At 39.5% G+C, this 19,062-nt stretch overlaps 1 protein-coding gene across 4 annotated transcripts in view; it reads left to right on the top strand.

Moving 5' to 3' along the window:
* PTPDC1 (protein tyrosine phosphatase domain containing 1) overlaps positions 1 to 19,062 on the top strand; it is a 95,405-nt gene that overhangs the window by 39,848 nt on the left and 36,495 nt on the right. For 3 of the 4 annotated variants that reach the window (XM_012463536.2, XM_012463557.2, XM_021671898.2), the window contains exon 2: positions 731 to 818. In XM_012463536.2, coding sequence (XP_012318959.2) covers positions 737 to 818 — 82 coding nt within the window. In that variant the 5' untranslated portion in view covers positions 731 to 736. The remainder of the gene's footprint in view (positions 1 to 730; positions 819 to 19,062) is intronic. The other variant, XM_012463547.2, reaches the window with a different exon arrangement.

Below are 19,062 nucleotides of genomic sequence, written 5' to 3'. Positions count from 1 at the left end.
TAAATTATACAGTTGTTTATTTGGAAGCTCAAAAATGTTGAGATCATTTCTTTCATCTGCAGCTGTGTACTAGTTGAAAAAACCGAACTGAAAACTAAAAGATTGGATTAACTTACCATCCTACTACTTAGTCTGTTAACCTTACTGACATGACTTCCATACCTTTAAAATAGGGGATGATAGCTACTTCGTAGAGTTCTTGTTAGAAAAAAGTGATTTAATATTGGTGTCTGGCATATAGAAAGAACTTAACAAAGGTGATAGTTTTTGGTTTTTTGACATCTAAGAAGATTTAATTAACTTTCCTTAATGGAAACTGTATCATTTGAGCAATATAGCAGTCTCTTAGCCATGAAGAAGCATGAGCTGAATGAAGACTGTTAACTACAGATTAATGTCCTATAAATGCAGTAAAATAAAGAATCAGGGAGGGCTTAATTTTAATAATGTATTTTATATAATATATAATATGCCAAAAATATTTCAGTGTATAATTAATGTAAAAATTATTAATGAGGTATTTTACATTGTATTTTTTGTGTTAAATTTTCAGCATCTTGTGTGTATTTTACACTTATAGCACATCTCAACCTGACTAGTCGTATATTTCAAGTATCCACCACTTGGCCAATGATTGCAGCATTGGATAAGAAAGTTCTAGCTGTAGTTTGGATGATTAATAAATGACTATCCCAAGGCAAACTTACAAAAAAGATTTTTTTTCCAACAGACTACCATGGCTGCAGGAGTCTTACCTCAGAATGAACAACCGTATTCTACCATGGTGAATAACAGTGAGTATGCTGCAAACATGAAAGGTAATATCTCTTTAATGTACTTTCTGTCGCTCTGTGCAAGCTAGTGTTTAATGAAAGTAACTATATGAATGGACATGAAAGAAAAGGCTCTGTTCTTCATACTGGAATCCCAAGTTGCAGGTATTACTGCCTTACCATGCTGGCATGTTAGAATTCCTTTTCAAAATCCTGAATAATGACCTTGGCCTTTTAACTTCTTAAAATACTCCTTTGAGTATTGCAAACAGTGTTTATCTCCTGCATTATTATCATCAGCTGAGATTATGCATTTGTTCTTAGCATCACACGCCTACTTATGAATCAAACTTTAATTTCATTCCCCTTTCATTAGTTGCTGTTGCCACTTAGCACATCCAGAAGCACTCCAACCCTACTTCTCCCACTGTTTTTTCTCCCATGTTGTTTTGATTTTTATATGGCACCCCAGGCAAGGACAAGTGCCATGACTTGAACTCTTATTCCTCTTACACTTGCCCTTTAATCCTCCTGACCATCACAAGCTCTGAGGTGGGAGTCTCCCTGCTTCTGCTTTGATATTGCTGTTCTTGCTGCCACCACCAGCAGTTAGCCAAGGGAGATGTTAAGTAATTTCTCTTGGCAGTACCACTTGCAGTATTTTGTAAATGTCCCCTTGGGGCTTTGCCCACATTCACTTTAGTCCTACTGTATAGAGAATGAAGGATTTCTCCCCTAAGTGTGGACTAGATGATAGGAAGAAGAGTTAAAGGAGTAAGGCTCTAACTAAAGATACTGAGTTCAACACTTGCTAGAACAGTCAGTTCTGTTGTGTTTTTGTTAGAATCTGACCACTCCACTAGGGGGAGCTCTCTCTTGTCAAGAAAACCATTGTTTACCACTTCTCATCTTATCTAAACTCCATATCCTTGTAGATCCTCCTTCCTCTGTCTTTGCTGTGTTTGACCCTAGAGGCACTAATACTACTGGTAACTACCATCTATGAACAGCTTCTAGGTGCCAGACTTAATGTGTTAGTTTCCCTGGTCTTAGAAGTACTGTCTAAAACAACTAAAACAAACCCAATAATGATGTCTACTAGCTGCTTCTCTTTTAGAATGTTTCTTTCCTCCCAAGTAACTCTTCAGCCAACAAGTCTGAGTCAGACGAACCTTTTTCCCTTTTCTTTCTTCTGTTGTAATGTTTCCTCTTAGTTGGTATTTCTCAATGACAATTCTGTTGGCCTTGGGAGTGGGACAACTCTTTGTTGTACTGGAGAGCTCTGAGTACCCAAGATATATAGCATCTCTGACTCTTCCTACTAAATCCAGTAGCATCCCCAGGTTCCAGTGATAATGAAAAAACCCTGCATATTTCCAAACACCCCCAGGAAGGTTGTACTGCCTCTATTGTGATCCACTAGGTATGCTGACTTTTACCTTTCCAAAAAACTTTTTTTTATTAAAATTTTCCTCTTAGTATAAATATAGCTAATTTTTAATTAGGAAAAAATCTAGACAAATAAAATATATTTTATGGCTAATTTTCTTAAAGCATATCTCATCTATAAAGATAGCTATACTTTATTATGTATATGGATGGGAAGTATTTTTTTCAATGTCTAATGAATCATGGGAAAATTTAATTGGGGAAGATACATAAATAAATATTTATTTTTAAAGGAAAATAGAAAACTTATCAAGAAGTAGCTGTGGAGTGAGACAGACCTAGACTTAAATCTTGATCCTACTACTTTAAAAAACAATGTTTTTTTTTAGACGGAGTCTCACTCTGTTGCCTAGGCTGGAGTGCAGTGACATAGTCATGGCTCACTGCAGCCTCCACCTCCCGTGTTCAAGAGATTCTCCTGTCTCAGCCTCTTGAGTAGCTGAGACCACAGGTGCATGCCACCACACCTGACTAATTTTTGTATTTTTAGTAGAGATGGAGTTTCACCATGTTGGCCAGGCTGGTCTTGAACTCCTGACCTCAAGTGAGGCCCACCTCAGCCTCCCAAAGTGCTGGAATTACAGGCATGAGCCACTGCGCCCAGCCATAAAACAAAACAAAAAACCTTTTATTATGGAAAAATTCAAACACAAAAGTATACAGAATGAAATAAAGATCCCCATATTTGTATCATCTCCCATATATGCATCATCCCTCAAATATATACCATCACCCAGCTTTAACAATCTCAGCCACTCACTTCTCTCACTCAGTTCCCTGCATTTGTATTACTTTGAAACAAACTCAAGGCATCACATCATTTTATTTGTTAAATAACCACATCATTACTACCATACCTCAAATAATCAACAGTATTTACTTGATATCATCAAATACCTGTTTAGTGTTCAATTTTCTAATTGTCTTATAGATGTATCATAGATATATTTATATAAATTGTGTGTGTGTGTGTGTAATTTGTTTGAATTGGGATCCAAAAAAGGTCAATACATTGTAATTGGTTGCTATTTAGCATCAGTCTCTTTTCTTTTTTGTCTCCCAGGCTGGAGTGCAGTGGTGATATCTCAGCTCACTGCAACTTCTGCCTCCTGAGTTCAAGTGATTCTCATGTTTCAGCCTCCCAAGTAGCTGGGATTACAGGCGTACGCCACCATGCTTGGCTAATTTTTGTTTTTTTTTTTAGTAGAGACAGAGTTTTGCCATGTTAGCCAGGCTGGTCTCCAACTACTGGCCTCAAATGATCCACCTTCCTCAGCCTCTGAAAGTGTTGGTAGCATGAGCTACCGTGCCCAGCCTTCAAGCTCTTTTGAACTTGGGTTTCCCTCTGTCTCTTTTTCCTTACAGTTTATTTGTTGAAGAAAACAGGGGGTTTTTTTTTTGCCTTGTAGAGTTTGCCACAATCTGTATTTTGCTGATTATATCAATGTGATATTTTCTCTAAATTGGTAGATGGATGTAGAATCTAGTCAGATTTTTTTTAACTGGCAACACTATCTCTTGGGCACTGTTATATTCTCCCTCAGGATGCCCAGTCTATATGATTGTCTTGTTTTCTGTGAAGTTAACTTTTTTATTTTGAAATAATTTCAAACTTACTGTAAGGATACAAGAAAAGCACACAAAAGAATTCCCACTTTTTGTTCACCCAGAGACCCCTATTCAAGTTTTGTCAGCAGTCCCAATAATATCCTTTAATAGGAAAACGATTCCACTAATGCTTTTTAAATCTCTTTCAAAGGACTTAGGCACTCCTTTCTTGACCTTTATGACCTTAACATTTTTTAAGATTACAGACTATTTTGTAACATGTTCCTCAATTTGGGTTTGTTTCCTGTCTCCTCATGATAAGACTGAGATTATGCATTTTTGGTAGAAGGGTCACAGATGATACAAGATGTCATTTTGCCCCATCACTGGTAATGTTTAGTTTGATCATGTCAGTAAAGTGGGATCTGCCAAAGTTTATCCATTATAAATTATTCTTTCTCCCCTCATAATTAATATTTTAAGGAGAGATGCCTTCAGACTATGTAAATATCCTGTTCTACATCCAACTTTCACCTAGTAAGTAGTTTTAGCATCTATTGCTGTTTCTTGCCTGAATTATTACTATGATAGATAACTGGAGATTTTCTTCCCTCGCCCAACCTTCTGATAACTGGAGATTTTCTAATTTCATTATTCCTTCTGCATTTATTAGTTGGCATTCTAGTGTAAGGAAGAATTTATTCTTACTATTTATGTGTTCAATGTATTTATTCAGCATGACTTCCTGTTTTGTTCAGTGGATTGTAATCCTTTACTATGATTTATTTTGATGCTTCAGTTTCCCCATGTTTGGACAGTAAAAGCCCCTTCAAGCTATTCAGAATGTACATTTTACATGTCCCCACCATTCCTGTATTCCTCACTCTCTGGCACAGCAAGATCTTCCAGCTCATCTTATTCTTTTCTTGCTCTGGCCCAGAAATCAGCCATTTCTTCAAGGAGCCTTGGTTCTTTTTAGTAAGGAAATGGTACTTAGAAACCAAGATCTGATACGCTCACTACTACTGGAATATCATGATTCCCAACCCCTTTTAGGAACAAAGCTAGGAAACGTGTTCATACATGTACGTATGTATCTGTCCATTTTTACATATACAGTCATTCCTCCTAATACACAGGGGATTTGTTCCAGGACCTTCCCACCCCAGGTATACCAAATTCACACATACTCAAGTCTCACACTCTCCTCTGTGGTACCCACCTATGCTAAAGGGTTTTGCATCTTGCAAATACTGTATTTTCAGTCCCTTTTGGTTGAAAAAAATCTGCATATGAGTGGACCACCTCAGTTAAACCTTGTATTCAAGAGTCAACTGTATGTTTATTTCTATTTCTGTCTATATATATTGAAAACAAGTTCACCTTGGTACTTTTAGTTCATTTTTTTGAGATGGAGTCTCAGTCTGTCACCCAGGCCGGCGTGCATGGCAGTCTCTGCTCACTGCAACCTCCACCTTCTGGGTTTAAATGATTCTACTGCCTCAGCCCCCCAAGTAGCTTGGATTACTGGTGCCCTCCACCATGCCTGGCTAATTTTTATATTTTTACAGTGTTTCACCATGTTGGCCAGGCTGGTCTTGAACTCCTGACCTCAAGTGATCTGCCTGCCTTGGCCTCCCAAAGTGCTGGGATTACAGGTGTGAGCCACTGTGCCCGGCTGGTACTTTCAATTCTAATCCAATATTACACCATTATTACAGCTTTTCCCATTTATAATTCTGTAAGAATGAGAAACCTGGCTCTTATTATCCTCAGTATGTTTGCTTATTTACTCAGTCCTCCTTTTCCTAACCGGTCTCTCAACCCTGTCAGGCCATCAACCAACTCAGCTGTATTTTCCACACAGGGCCCGCACCCTGCCAGGCCCCACAACATATACCATGTACCCTACTAGTTACCTTCCTTGTGTTGGCCCTGACCTCTGCTAGATGACCCTTGCGTAGGCTTTATGTATGGCCCTTTCTGTTTGATTATATATACATTTTTAATTCAAATATTGAGATAATTGGACATTCACATGCAGATATAAGAAATAATACAGAGGGATCCTATTTACCCTTTCTCCAGTTTTTACCAATAGTAGCATCTTGAAAAACTATTGTGTAATAATAATAATATCACAGCCAGGATATTGATATTGTTATGGTCAAAATACAGAACAGTTTCATCAACATAGGATCCCTTCTATTTCCTTTATAGTCAAACCTGCCTCCACCCATGACACTGGCCTGTGGCAAGCACTGTCTGTTTCCGGTTCTACAATTTTGTCAGTGCAAGAACATTATGTATATAAAACCATACAGTATGTAACCTTTTAGGACTGACTTTTTCAGTCAGCCTGATTCCTTTGAGATTCATCCAGGTTGTTGTGTGTACCAACAGTTGATTCCTTTTTATTGCTGAGTACTATTCTGTAGTATGGATGTACCACAGTGTGTTTATTAGTTCACTCACTGAAGGGTGTCTGGATTATTTCCACTTTGGGGCTATTATAAATAAAGCTGCTGTAAACTTTCATGTACAGATTTTTGTGTGTAGATGGGTTTTTATTATTCTGGAATAAATACCCAAGAATTTGCTTTCTAGGTCATATGATAGTTGCATGTTTGGCTTTATACAAAACTATCAAACTATTTTCCAGAGTAATTGTACCATTTTACATTCCTACCAGCAATGTACAAGTGATCAAGTTTCTCTACATCCTCACCAGCCTTAGGTTTTATTACTATTTATTTTAGCCATTAGAGCAGTTCTGTAGTAGTGTCTCTTGTGGTTTGAATTTGCATTTCCTTAATGGCTAATAATGATAACCTCTTTTCATGTGCTTATCTGCCATCTGTATATTCTCTTTTTACAAGTCTGTGCATGTCCGTTATCCACTAATTGGATATTTTTTACTGTTGAGTTTTAAGAGTTCTTTATATACTCTAGATATTAGATCTTGCTGTGATACATGGTTTGCAGATACATTCTCCCACTCTGTAACTTACCTTTCCATCTCTTCATATGATCTTTCTCTGAGAAAAAGTTTTTAATTTTCATGAAGTCCAATTATTCTTTTATGGATTACACTTTTGCTGTCAAGTCTTCAGAACTTTTCATCTATCCCAGTCCCCTGAAGCTATGTAGATTCACTGTTCTGTTTCACTGATCTGTATACCTGTCCCTCCACCAATACCACCCTGTCATGAATACTGTAGTTAGGTAATAGGCCTTTGTATTGGATAGAGTGATTCTTCCCACTTAATCTTCTTTTTCAAGATCATCTTAGACAGGACCAGTGACTTTCTGCATACAATTTTAAATAAGCATATTTATGTCAACAAAAAATATTACTGGGATTTTGATAAGAATTAAGTCTGTCAGTCAATTTGAGGAGATTGCCATGTTTACTTTGTTGCATCTTATAATTTATAATTGCAATATGTTTCTCCATTTTTTCATATCTTTGATTTCTTTCATCAGAATTTTATAATTTTCAGCATATAAATTCATACTTTTTTTTTTTTTTTTTTTTTGTGCGTGGGTAAAGCTTTGAATGAGAAGTTAAGGGATCTGAGTTTGAGTTTGCCTCTCCCATTAGTCTGCTCTGTGCAACTTACTTGACCTCTCTGAGCCTCAGTTTCTTCATTTGAAATGCATGAATAATAATAATGTCTATTGCACAATATTTTAAGTAAGATCAGATGAACAAATGAATATGAATATGCTTTTTTTTTTGAAAGAAAGAAAGAAAAAGAATAAAGAAGAGGAGGAAAAAGGAAGAGAAAGAGAGAGAGAGAATGGGAGTATTGCTTTCTTGCCCAGGCTAGAATGCAGTTTAGTAATGGGTATTGAAAACCTCTTTTATACCAATAATTATACTTGATATAAACAGGAAGGAATAAGGGAAGAAAATAACAAACGAGCAGCCAACCAATATTTCATTTAAACCTATGAAATGCTATGCGATTACTGAGGAGCGATTTACTTCCAATTATGTAGCCACTTATGGAATAGGTGTGAGGTGGTAATGTATGTTTTATGTATTTGAAGTGGAGAGTTCTATAAATGTTTATTAAGTTTACTTGTTCCGGGTCTGAGTTCAAGTCCTGGATGTCCTTGTTAATTTTCTGTCTCGTTGATCTATAAAATCGTTAGCTCTTCTTGTTACATTGATCCTTTTGCCATCATGTAATGTCCTTCTTTGCCTCTTTTGCTCTTTGTTACTTTAAAATCTACTTTATCAGAGGCGAGACTTGCATCTCCTGCTTTTTATTTGTTTATTTTTACTCTCTGATTGGTTGATAAATCTTCCTCCTTCTCTTTGTTTTGAGTCTTTGCATATCGTTGCATGTGAGATGGGTCTGGATGCAGCATAGCAATGGGTTTTGGCTTTTTATCCAGTTAGAATATATATAACTTTAATACTAGCATTTGATGCTAGCTGGCTGTTTTGCCCATTAGTTAGTGTAAATTTTTCGTTGTGTTAATGTTCTTTTCTTTTTGATATATTTTTGGAAAGACTGATATTGGTTGTTCCTTTATATGTATAGTGCTTCTTTCAAAAGCTCTTGTAAAGCAGACCTGGTGGTGGTGAACTCTCTAGAGTACTTGTTTGTTTGCAAAGGATTTAATTTTTCCTTCTATTATAAAGCTTAGTTTGGCTGGATAGGAAATTCTGGGTTGAAAGTTCTTTTCTTTAAGGATGTTAAATATTGGTCCCCACTCTTTTCTGGCTTGTAGGGTTTCTGCTGAGAGATCTGCTGTTAAGTCTGATAGGTTTCCCTTTATGGGTAACCTGACCTTTCTCTCTGGCTGCCCTTAGTATTTTCTCCTTCATTTCAACCCTAATAAATCTGGCAATTATGTGCCTTGGGGTTGGTCTTCTTGAAGAATATCTTTGTGGTGTTCTCTGTATTACCTGGAGTTGAATATTACCCTGCCTTGCCAGGTTGGGAAAGTTTTCCTGAATGATATCCTGAAGAGTATTTTCCAACTTGGATTCATTCTCTTCATCACATTCAGGTACACCTATCAAACGTAAATTAAGTCTTTTCACATAGTCCCATATTTCCTGGAGACTTTGCTCATTCCTTTTCATCCTTTTTTCTCCAATCTTGTCTTCTCGTGTCATTTCACTGAGCTGGTTCTCGACTTCTGATGTCCTTTCTTCTACTTGATCAATTCAACTGTTTAAACTTGTGCATGCTTCGCTAAGTTCTCGTGTTGTGTTTTTCAGCTCCATCAATTCCCTTATATTCCTCTCTAAATTGTCCATTCTCGTTAACATTTCGTCAAACCTTTTTTCAAGGTTCTTAGTTTCTTTGCATTGGGTTAGAACAAGTTCTTTTAATTCACAGAAGTTTCTTATTACCCACGTTTTGAAGCCTGCTTCTGTTATTGGAACACACTCATAATCTATTAAGCCTTGTTCCATTACTGATGAGGAATTGCGATCTCCTGTAGAGGGAGAGGCATTCTGATTTTGAGTATTCTCTGCCTTTTTACGCTGATTTCTTCCCTTCATTATATATTTATCCGTCTGTTGTCTTTGTAATTACCGATTTTCTAACTACGTCTCTGAGGAGACGTCCAACTTGTTGATTCCCAGCGCCAAAATCTGAGCAGTCCACTGCGCCGGCCAAAATAGCGGTGTTAAGATTGATGGTGCTTTTCTGCCCGGGAATCTCCGGACTCTGCACCAAAAACTGGTGCGCTAAGGCACCAGCAAAACCACCACGCCAGCCACAAGAGTCGCCCTGGCGACACGTGGGGCTCCTCTGCTGGGAATTTCCTGGTCCGTGAGCAACTAATATTCGTCTGAAAGTGTGGCGTCCTCTCGTTCGCTGCGCTTTCACTGGGAGCTAGAGCCCGAGCTGCTAGTGATCAGCCATCTTGGATCTCTCTCAAATTCATACATGTTTTAAGTTTATACTTAAACATTTCATTTTCTTTGGGGTGATTGTAATTGGTATTGTGGTTGTTTGTTTGTTTGTTTTGAGATGGAGTCTCACTGTTACCCAAGATGGGAGTGCAGTGGCATGATCTCAGCTCACTGCAACCTCTGCCTCACAGGTTCAAGCAATTCTCCTGCCTCAGCCACCCAAGTAGCTGGGATTACAGGCGCCTGCCACCATGCCTGGCTAAATTTTGTATTTTTAGCAGAGACTCAGTCTCACCATGTTGCCCAGTCTGATCTTGAACTCCTGACCTCAGGTGATCCACCCACCTCAGCCTCCCAAAGTGCTGGGATTACAGGCATGAGCCACCACACCTGGCTTAGGTACTGTGTTTTTAATTGCAGTTTCCAAATGGTTTTTGTTTGTGTATAGAAATGAAATTGATTTTTGTGTGTTGATTTTATGCCTTACTACTTTGCTGAACTCACTTTCCATTCGGGGAAGTTTTTGGCAATTCTTTGGGATTTTCTTACATAAACAATCATGTCTGCAAATAAGGATAATTTTATTTTCTCCTTTCCAATTCATATGCTGTTATTTTTTTTTCTTGCCTTATGATAGTAGCCGAAAGCTTCTACCATGCAGAATTAAGAGTCACAAGAGCAGAAGCTTTGCCTTCTTCCTGATCTTGGGGAAAGGCATTCAGTCATTCACCTTTTAGTATGATGTAAGGAGGTTTTGTTGTTGTTGTTGTTGTTGTTGTTGAGACAGAATCTCACTCTGTTGCCCAGGCTGGAGTACAGTATCACAATCTGGCTCACTGCAACCTCTGCCTCCTGGGTTTAAGCGATTCTCCTGCCTCAGCCTCCTGAGTAGCTTGGATTACAGGTGCCCACCACCATGCCTGGCTAATTTTTGTATTTTTGGTAGAGACAGTGTTTTACCATGTTGGCCAGGCTAGTCTTGAACTCCTGACCTCAAGTGATCTGTCTGCGTCACTCTCCCAATATACTGGGATTACAGACGTGAGCCACTGCTTGTTTTCCATAACAAATTGAATTAGTTCCCCTCCATTCTTAACTTGCTGAGAGTTTTTATCATGATTTGGTGTTGAATTTTGTCTAATGCTTTTTATATGTTAATTGATATGATCATATGATTTTTATTCTTTAGCTTGTTGATGTGGTGAATTATATTTGTTGATTTTTTTAATGTTAAATTAGGCTTATATACCTGTAATACATTTCATTTGGTAGTGGTATATAATTCTTTTTATGCATTGCTGGATTTGATTTGCTCATATTTTGTTGAGGATTTTTTTTCTAAGTTCAGCAGAGATGTTGGACTATAGTTTTCTCTTTTTCTACTCGCTTTATCTGCATTTGATATCAGGGTAATGTTCGCCGCATAAAAAGAGTTGGGAAATGTTCCCTCCTCTTCTATTTTCTGGAAGGCATTGTGGAAAATTGGTGCCCATTCTTCTTCTTTTTTTTTTTTTTTTTTTTTTTTGAGACGGAGTTTCGCTCTTGATACCCAGGCTGGAGCGCAATGGCGCGATCTCGGCTCACCGCAATCTCCGCCTCCTGGGTTCAGGCAATTCTCCTGCCTCAGCCTCCTGAGTAGCTGGGATTACAGGCACGCGCCACCATGCCCAGCTAATTTTTTGTATTAGTAGAGACGGGGTTTCACCATGTTGACCAGGATGGTCTCGATCTCTTGACCTCGTGATCCACCCGCCTCGGCCTCCCAAAGTGCTGGGATTACAGGCTTGAGCCACCGCGCCCGGCCCCCATTCTTCTTTAAATGTTTGGTAGCATTCTCCAGTGAGGTCATTTAAGCCAGGAGATTTCTTTTGGGGAACTTTTTGTTTATTAATTCAATTTCTTTAATTTTTATAGAACTATTCAGGTTGTCTTATTCATCTTGGTTGAGTCTTGGTAGTTAGCAGTGTTCAAGGAGTTGATTCATTTTTCTAAGTTGTCAAATTTATGTCAACAACTTCTAAATTGTTTGTATTAGTTCCTTGTTATCCTTTAAATGGATGCCAGATCTGTAGTGATAGCTCCTGTTTCATTCCTGATATGGGTGATTTGTGTCTTTTTTTGTTTTTGTGAGTCTTGCCAGATCTGTAGTGATAGCTGTGTTTCATTTCTGATACGGGTGATTTGTGTCTTTTTTAGATTTTTGTCAGTATTACTAGGGGTTTATCAGTTTTACTAATTTTTTTCATAGAGCCAGCTTCTTATATCACTTTCACTGTTGTTTTCCTGTTTTTAATCTTACTGATAGACTTTCTTATTTTTATCTGTCCAGTGCTTGCTTTGTGTGTGCTTTGCTCTTATTTTTCTAGTTTACCTAGGTTAGAATCTGGATTACTGATTTGAGGTCTTTCCTCTCCTCTCACATAAGCATTAAGTGATAGAAATTTCTTACAAATCTCTGCTTTACCAGCAGAGATATATATATTTTGATATAATTTCATTTTTATTCAGTTCTGTGTGTTTTGTAATTTCCTTTGAGACTTCTTACTTGACTCATTATTTATTTATAAGTTTGACATCTAATTTCCAAGTCTTTGGAGTTTTTCTCGTTGTCTTTTCTGTTATCGATTTCTAGTTTGATTTCATTGTGGGCAGAGAACATTCTCTGTATGATTCCAGTTATTCTAGGAATCAGTCCTAAGACACATTATAATTAAAGTTATTATTGGAAATTTTCAGCTTATCACTCATCTCCATTTTGATGTTTGTTGAGTGTACCTTCTGATTCAAGTTGTGATTTTTCTAATTCTTGGTATGACAAGTGATTTTCAACTGTATTCTGGACATTTTGGGTCCTTTTTTATCTTGTTTGGCAGACAGTCTTCCTGTTGAAGCATTGCCCAGGAGCCAGGTGAGCGTATATGCCCAGCTCCCTCTTCAGCCTTACTGACACCACCCTGACAAAAGTGGAATGCTTAGAAACATGCCTCGGTCCAGATGACGAAGTGGAATTTAAGCTCTCTCACCAGCTCTGTTTGACATTTTTGTGGTAAAAGTGAGGCATTGCCTTGCACTATCATGTTGCCTTTGAGTCAGGGGGATAAGATCAACAACATGAGAAAAAACATATCTGGGCCCCACTGCCACCTGGGAAGAAGTAGAGGGCAACTCACACTGCTTTGTTTCTGCAAGGTGTGGCTGAAGCTCATTTCCCGGCTGGGCCTTGTGGTCCTTGGGAGGCGGAGGTGGGAAGTATAATGCCAACCCTCCCACCTCCCACTACCTCTTTCCTCCTCATACCAGGTGGAGTTGGGGGTTCTGCTCCCCACTGGATCCCATTGATACCAGGGGATTGGGGAATGGGAATGTTGACTATTCTGCTTCACACCCCCTCATTCTGCTTCATTGATGGCAAATGAATGTGGATGCTCAGCTCCCCTTGAAGCTCCCCAATGCTTGGGGCAGTGGACACAGGAGTACCAACTAGCACTTCCTCATACTGCACTGTTCAGTCTTGTTAACACCAACTGGATGTGGAGGCTTGTCTCCCCACTGGGCCTCTTAAGACTAAAATATGGAGGAAAGTAGAGTGTATACAGGTCCCCACTTGCACAGCTTTGTTCAGTATCCTTGATGCTGGGAAAAAAGGTTCAGGTCCCCACTGGGTCCCACTGACGTAGAGGCAGGTGGTGAGCCTGGTGTTGACTAATCTCACGTTAAACCACCCTGTTAAGACTTGTTGCTGCTGGATCAGGCACAGCTCACAGCTAGACCCCAGTGACACTACCCTGGCAGGGGAACTGCAGCACTGCCCATTTCTACCTGATGGGGGGAAATCATCTTTTTTGCTCAAGTCACCACTGCCACCCAGCAGGGGAGTCAAAGTGCCACCTGCTTCTTCCAGTTGGAGTATGGAAAATTAGCTCTCTGATCAGCCCGGAAACCACCCAGTGGGGGACTCGAGCATCACATGGTCTTTCTAGACACAATAGAAGATGAGCTCCATGTTTATCCGTCTGACACCATCTGATGGGAGAAGTAGATTGATTCCACTTCTGCAGAGCAGGAGTGTTGGATAGATGATCATCTCCCTGTTCTTCTTCCCTGAAACTGGTTGGAAGATGATATGGTGGTTTTAACTGGTATTTAACTGGAGTAGCATGGGTATTGCCAAAAATATATTCAGTTGTTAGGTCATATTTTCCACAGACCTTTGGCAAAGGGGGATAGGTTTTTCTTATAGCTCGTTCTGAATTGAAAGATTCTGCAGCCCCCTTTTTGGGATCTATGGGAGGCAATAAAGAATCCCAGGTAGCTCACAGCCATATTGTTCTGCAAGTCGTTAGGTCCTTAGACAGTCTGTCCCTCTCAGAGTCTTCCTATGTGTATGTGTTCTATTGTGTCCAGAGTTTCTAAGTTTTAAGGATGAGGAATGGGGCTACCCTGCCTGAACAGAACCAGAAGTCTGCCTTGTAGCTTTTTGCTTTATTTATTAAGCAAAGGAGAACAGGAAGGAGAAAGAAAGAATTTCCTTTAACTTCTTTGACGTATAATTATCAATAATTCACCCATTTGAAGTACCAATCCAGTGTTTTTAGAACATTCAAGGAGCTATGTAACCAACACTGCAGTCAGTTTTGGAACATTATTATCACCCCAGAAAGAAACCTTTTGGGTTTTTGTTTGTTTGTTTGTTTTGATATAAGACAGAGTTTTGCTCTTGTTGCCCAGGCTGGAGTGCAATGGCATGATCTCGGATCACTGTAACCTCTGCCTCCCAGGTTCAAGTGATTCTCCTGCCTCAGCCTCCCAAGTATCTGGGATGATAGGCACGTGCTACCGTGCCTGTCTAATTTTGTATTTTTGGTAGAGATGGGTTTTTACCATGTTGGTCAGGCTGGCTGGTCTCAAACTCCTGACCTCAGGTGATCCACCCATCTCAGCCTCCCGAAGTGCTGGGATTACAGGCGTGAGCCACCACCCCCGGCCACCTTGTGCTCTTTAGCAAGCACCAGTTCCCATTTGTTCTTCCCCTTCCCTCTAGCCCATGGAGCCATCAGACTATTTTTTTCTGTCCTACACATTTCATTTTTTCTGGACATTTCGTATAAATGGAACCATATAAATACATGGTCTTTTGTGATTGGCTTTTTTCACCTGGCATGTTTTCAAGGTTCATCCGTGTTGTAGCATGTGTCGGTGCTGCTTCCTTTTTATGGCTGAATAATTTTCCATTGTGTAAGTATACCACATTCTATTTATCTATTCCCCTGATGGGCATTTGGATGCTTTTCACTTTTTTGCTATTGTGAGTAATAATAAAACCTGAGTTTTTGTGTGAGCTATGTATTTTTCTTGGGTATTTACCTAGGAGGAAAGATCTGAGTCATTTGGTAACTCTGTTTATCATTTGAGGAGCTGCCGGACCATTTTCCAAAGTATTTGCTTCATTTTATATACCTACCAGCAGTAGATAAGGGCTCTCATTTTTTTTACATCCTCTCATTTTTTTAAATCCTCATTGATACTTGTTATTATCTGATATTTGATTGTAGCCATCCTAGTAGGTATGAAGTGGTATTCATTATGGTTTTAATATGCATTTCCCTAGTGACTAGTGATGTTGAGCATCTTTTTATGTATTGAAACTTTCTACATCTTGTTTGGAGAAATGCCCATTCAAATTATTTGCTCTTTTTAAATTATTGAGATATAAGTCACCTACCATAAAATTTACCCTTTTAAGGTAGTCACTGGTTTTTAGATACACTTAAGGCTGCGAAATCATCAGCACTATTTAAATCCAGAATATTTTCATCAGACCAAAAAGAAATTTTCTACCAATTAGCACTTGGCAATACATAGGAATAAGCAAACTCAGTTTCTTCTGCTACACTCTTTTTTTTTTTTTTTGAGACGGAGTTTCGCTCTTGTTGCCCAGGCTGGAGTGCAATGGCGCGATCTCGGCTCATCGCAACCTCCGCCTCCTGGGTTCAGGCAATTCTCCTGCCTCAGCCTCCTTGAGTAGCTGGGATTACAGGCACGCACCACCATGCCCAGCTAATTTTTTGTATTTTTAGTAGAGACGGGGTTTCACCATGTTGACCAGGATGGTCTCGATCTCTTGACCTCGTGATCCACCCGCCTCTGCCTCCCTAAGTGCTGGGATTACAGGCGTGAGCCACCGCACCCGGCCTCTTCTGCTACACTCTTATAACATGTTTCTGACACAAGATGTGTGGGTTTTTTCCCCACACACCAAGCAAGCAATACATTGTTCAGGGGACTCCAGATGGATGTCCTCCAATTTAATTCTGACATTATCTACCTAGAGATAGCGTCAGATCCCACAGGTTGAGGGCTCAGTCTTATAAGATTGCCTCCTACTTCTGATGCCAGTCACAAGCCCCAGCTTGTTTAACCTGTGCTTCTGACTGACTGGCTATAAATTGGGGTTCCCACACCCCTCTCTTTGAATTTGATTAATTTGCTTATAGTAACTCACACTACTCTAGGAAACACATTTACCAATTTATTATAAATGCTGTTACAAAGGATACAGATGAAGAGATGCATAGGGTGAGGTATGGGGGAAGAGGCACAGAACATCCATGCTGACCCCAAGTGTGCCACCCTCTGCAACCTCCATGTTCTCAGCTCTCTGAACCTTGTCCTTCTGAGCTTTTATTGAGGCTTCATCACATGGACATGATTGACCAAACCACTGGTCGTTGTTCATCAACTTAACCATCAGCCCTCTCCCCTCCCCAGAAGCTGGAGTTGGTGCTGAAAGTCCCAACACTGTAATCCTACCTTGGCCTTTCCAATGACCAGCCCCCATCCTGAAGCTACATAGGGGCCGACAGCCCCAGTCAACTTGTTAACATACAAAAAGATACCATCTTGGAGATTCCAAGGACTTCAGGACCTGTATGCCAAGAAACAGGGACCAAGACCAAATACATATTTCACAATATCCCCACAGTCAGTTCCCATTCCACTTTCACCCTAGTCCCCCTGGCAAACACTAATCTACTTTCTGTCCTTGTCAATTTGCCTCTTTGGGTCATTTCATATAAATACATACTGTCTGTTGTAATTTACCAGTGTCCCTTCTTTCATGTGGATTCACATAAATCTTGGGTAACTTGCTTTTAATCTGAAGAACCTCCTTAAAATTCTTATAAGCTGAGTCTGGTAGCAACAAATTCTCTTCTTTTTGTTTACCTCGGAATGCCTTTATTTCCCCTTTATTTTTGACAGATAATCTTGCTGCATGTAAGATTCTTGATTGACAGCTTAATATTTAGCACTTTGAATATGTCATTCCTCTACTTTCTGGTCTCCATGGTTTCTGATGAGACATAAACTATTAATTTTTTTAAGGTTTCTTTGTATACAAGGAGTCATTTTTCTCTTTGAGCATTTTTGCTATGATGTGTTTTAATGTGAATCTATTTGTGAATGTCCTACTTAGAGTTCATTGAACTTCTTGGATGTGTAGATTAATGTTTTTCATCAGATTTGGGAAGCTTTAAGCCATTATTTCTAAAAGTTTTTTCTACTCGTCTCTCAACTCTCTTTCTGTTCACTTGTGAGGTATATGTTTGTTCACTTAGTGATATTCCACATTTCTCTGAGGCTCTGTTCATTTTTTTCACTTTTCTCTATGTTTTTCAAAGTGCATAATGTCTATCAGTCTATCTTCAGGTTCTCTAATTCTTCCTTTTGCCACTTCAGATCTTCTGTTGATCTCCTCTAGGGAATGTTTCATTGTTTTTGTACTTTTTAACTTCTAAATTTCCATTTACTTCTATTTTATAATTTCTGTCTCTTTATTGGCATTTTCTATCTGATGAAATACTGTCGTCATAGCTTCTTTCACTTCTTTAAACATGGTTTCCTTTAGTTCTTTGAACATATTTGTAATGGCTGATTTGAAGGCCTCACAGGTAGTGTCTGTTGACTACTCTTTTTTCTGTGTATGGGTCATATTTTTTTATTTCTTTCCATGTCTCATACGTTTTGTTGAAAGCTGGACATTTTAGGTAATATTTTTTAGCACCTGTAGATACTCTTCCCTCCCTGGGCTTATTTTTATTGTTACATGCTTGTCTATTTGGTCAGAGACTTGATTAGACTATCGTAGTGAGGGACTAGTCTTTTTTCTTTGTAGTTTGAAGCCTCTGACGTGACTCCTAAGAGAGCATGGCCTTGGCCAAGCAAACAATCACCCTGAGAAGACAGTGGTTTTTTGTTTTTTTTTTTTAAACAGGGCACCCTTTCTCTCTTCCATGCATCTCTCTGTTATGCTGTCTCAATTGGTAGCACACCAACTTTTGGGTTCCACTAATTACCTGCTGATCCCTCTGCTGTTTTTGACAAAGCCCTGGATCTCCTGTTGCCCCACAATCTGATCTAATTAAATTTGGGCAGTGGTTGTTTTTGAGGTCAGTCTTTGAGGTTTGCTTAGTTGTCTCTTTCCCTGGTTCTCTCTGGCAAGCTAGCATGAATGACTACAGTTCAGTTTATTGCTCTCATGAAGCTATGAGGCTACTCTTATTAATAACTGCTTAACCAAAGCCTCCATTTTTTTTGAAAGCATCCTAGGCTTGAACTTCCCCATGCTGTGTTTCAGATAAAGATAGTTTTGCAGGGGAAGAGCTTCAGAATTCTGTTTTTAAGGCCTACTTCTCCTTCTGGATGAAGTCTACTAGCCATGTCTCTGGAGCTTGAGGCTGGGACAACAGCCAACTTCTCTGAGTGATACTCCTGCATGGCAAGCTAAGCAGGAATGATAGCTTCTGATCTTGGCTTTCCTAAGTATGGAATCTTTGACCTACAGATGAGGTGGAGCAGGGGCAATTGGGAGAAGCCAGCCAGGGTAAGGAGGAAATCCATATGGTAGGGCAGCCCAGCAGTGATGAAGCCTGAGCAAGATAACACCTGTGTGGGGGAGTGACCTGGACTGGGTGTTAGAACGTTCCCAGGCATCCGAACTTGGGTCAGCTTGGGAGGGCTCTGTGTGGTAGGGTGACCCTGCATGGAATATTGGAACATAGGCAAGGCGAGGAGAGCATTTACCCAGGTGGGTGGCAGCAGCAGCCTGGCATAGGTGTTAAGAGTCCAGATGGGATGAGAGAGGCATCCACATGGAGGAGGGAGCAGAGGCAATGATGGCAGACTGGTTACGTGTGGGGTCTTGGTTAATTAGGTAAATATATTTAAAATTATGGTAGCCAGGCTTCTCCGGAGTTATAGGTACAGTTGTGAAAAGGGTGGAAATGAGGGGAAACTCTATGGTACTGGCTTGGAATTGGTAGTATCAGGGTAAATGCTTTTTCCATATGTATATATTCATACACAGAGACATAAATATAGATGTAAAGTGTGGTAATGTGTGTACCT

This window comes from Aotus nancymaae, unplaced genomic scaffold, assembly GCF_030222135.1.
Source record: "Aotus nancymaae isolate 86718 unplaced genomic scaffold, 86718_ANA_hifiasm-v0.15.2.pri h1tg000041l, whole genome shotgun sequence".
Lineage (NCBI taxonomy): Eukaryota > Metazoa > Chordata > Mammalia > Primates > Aotidae > Aotus > Aotus nancymaae.
Note: the sequence above shows the minus strand (reverse complement) of the source record. Positions and strands in the feature narration are given on the sequence as shown.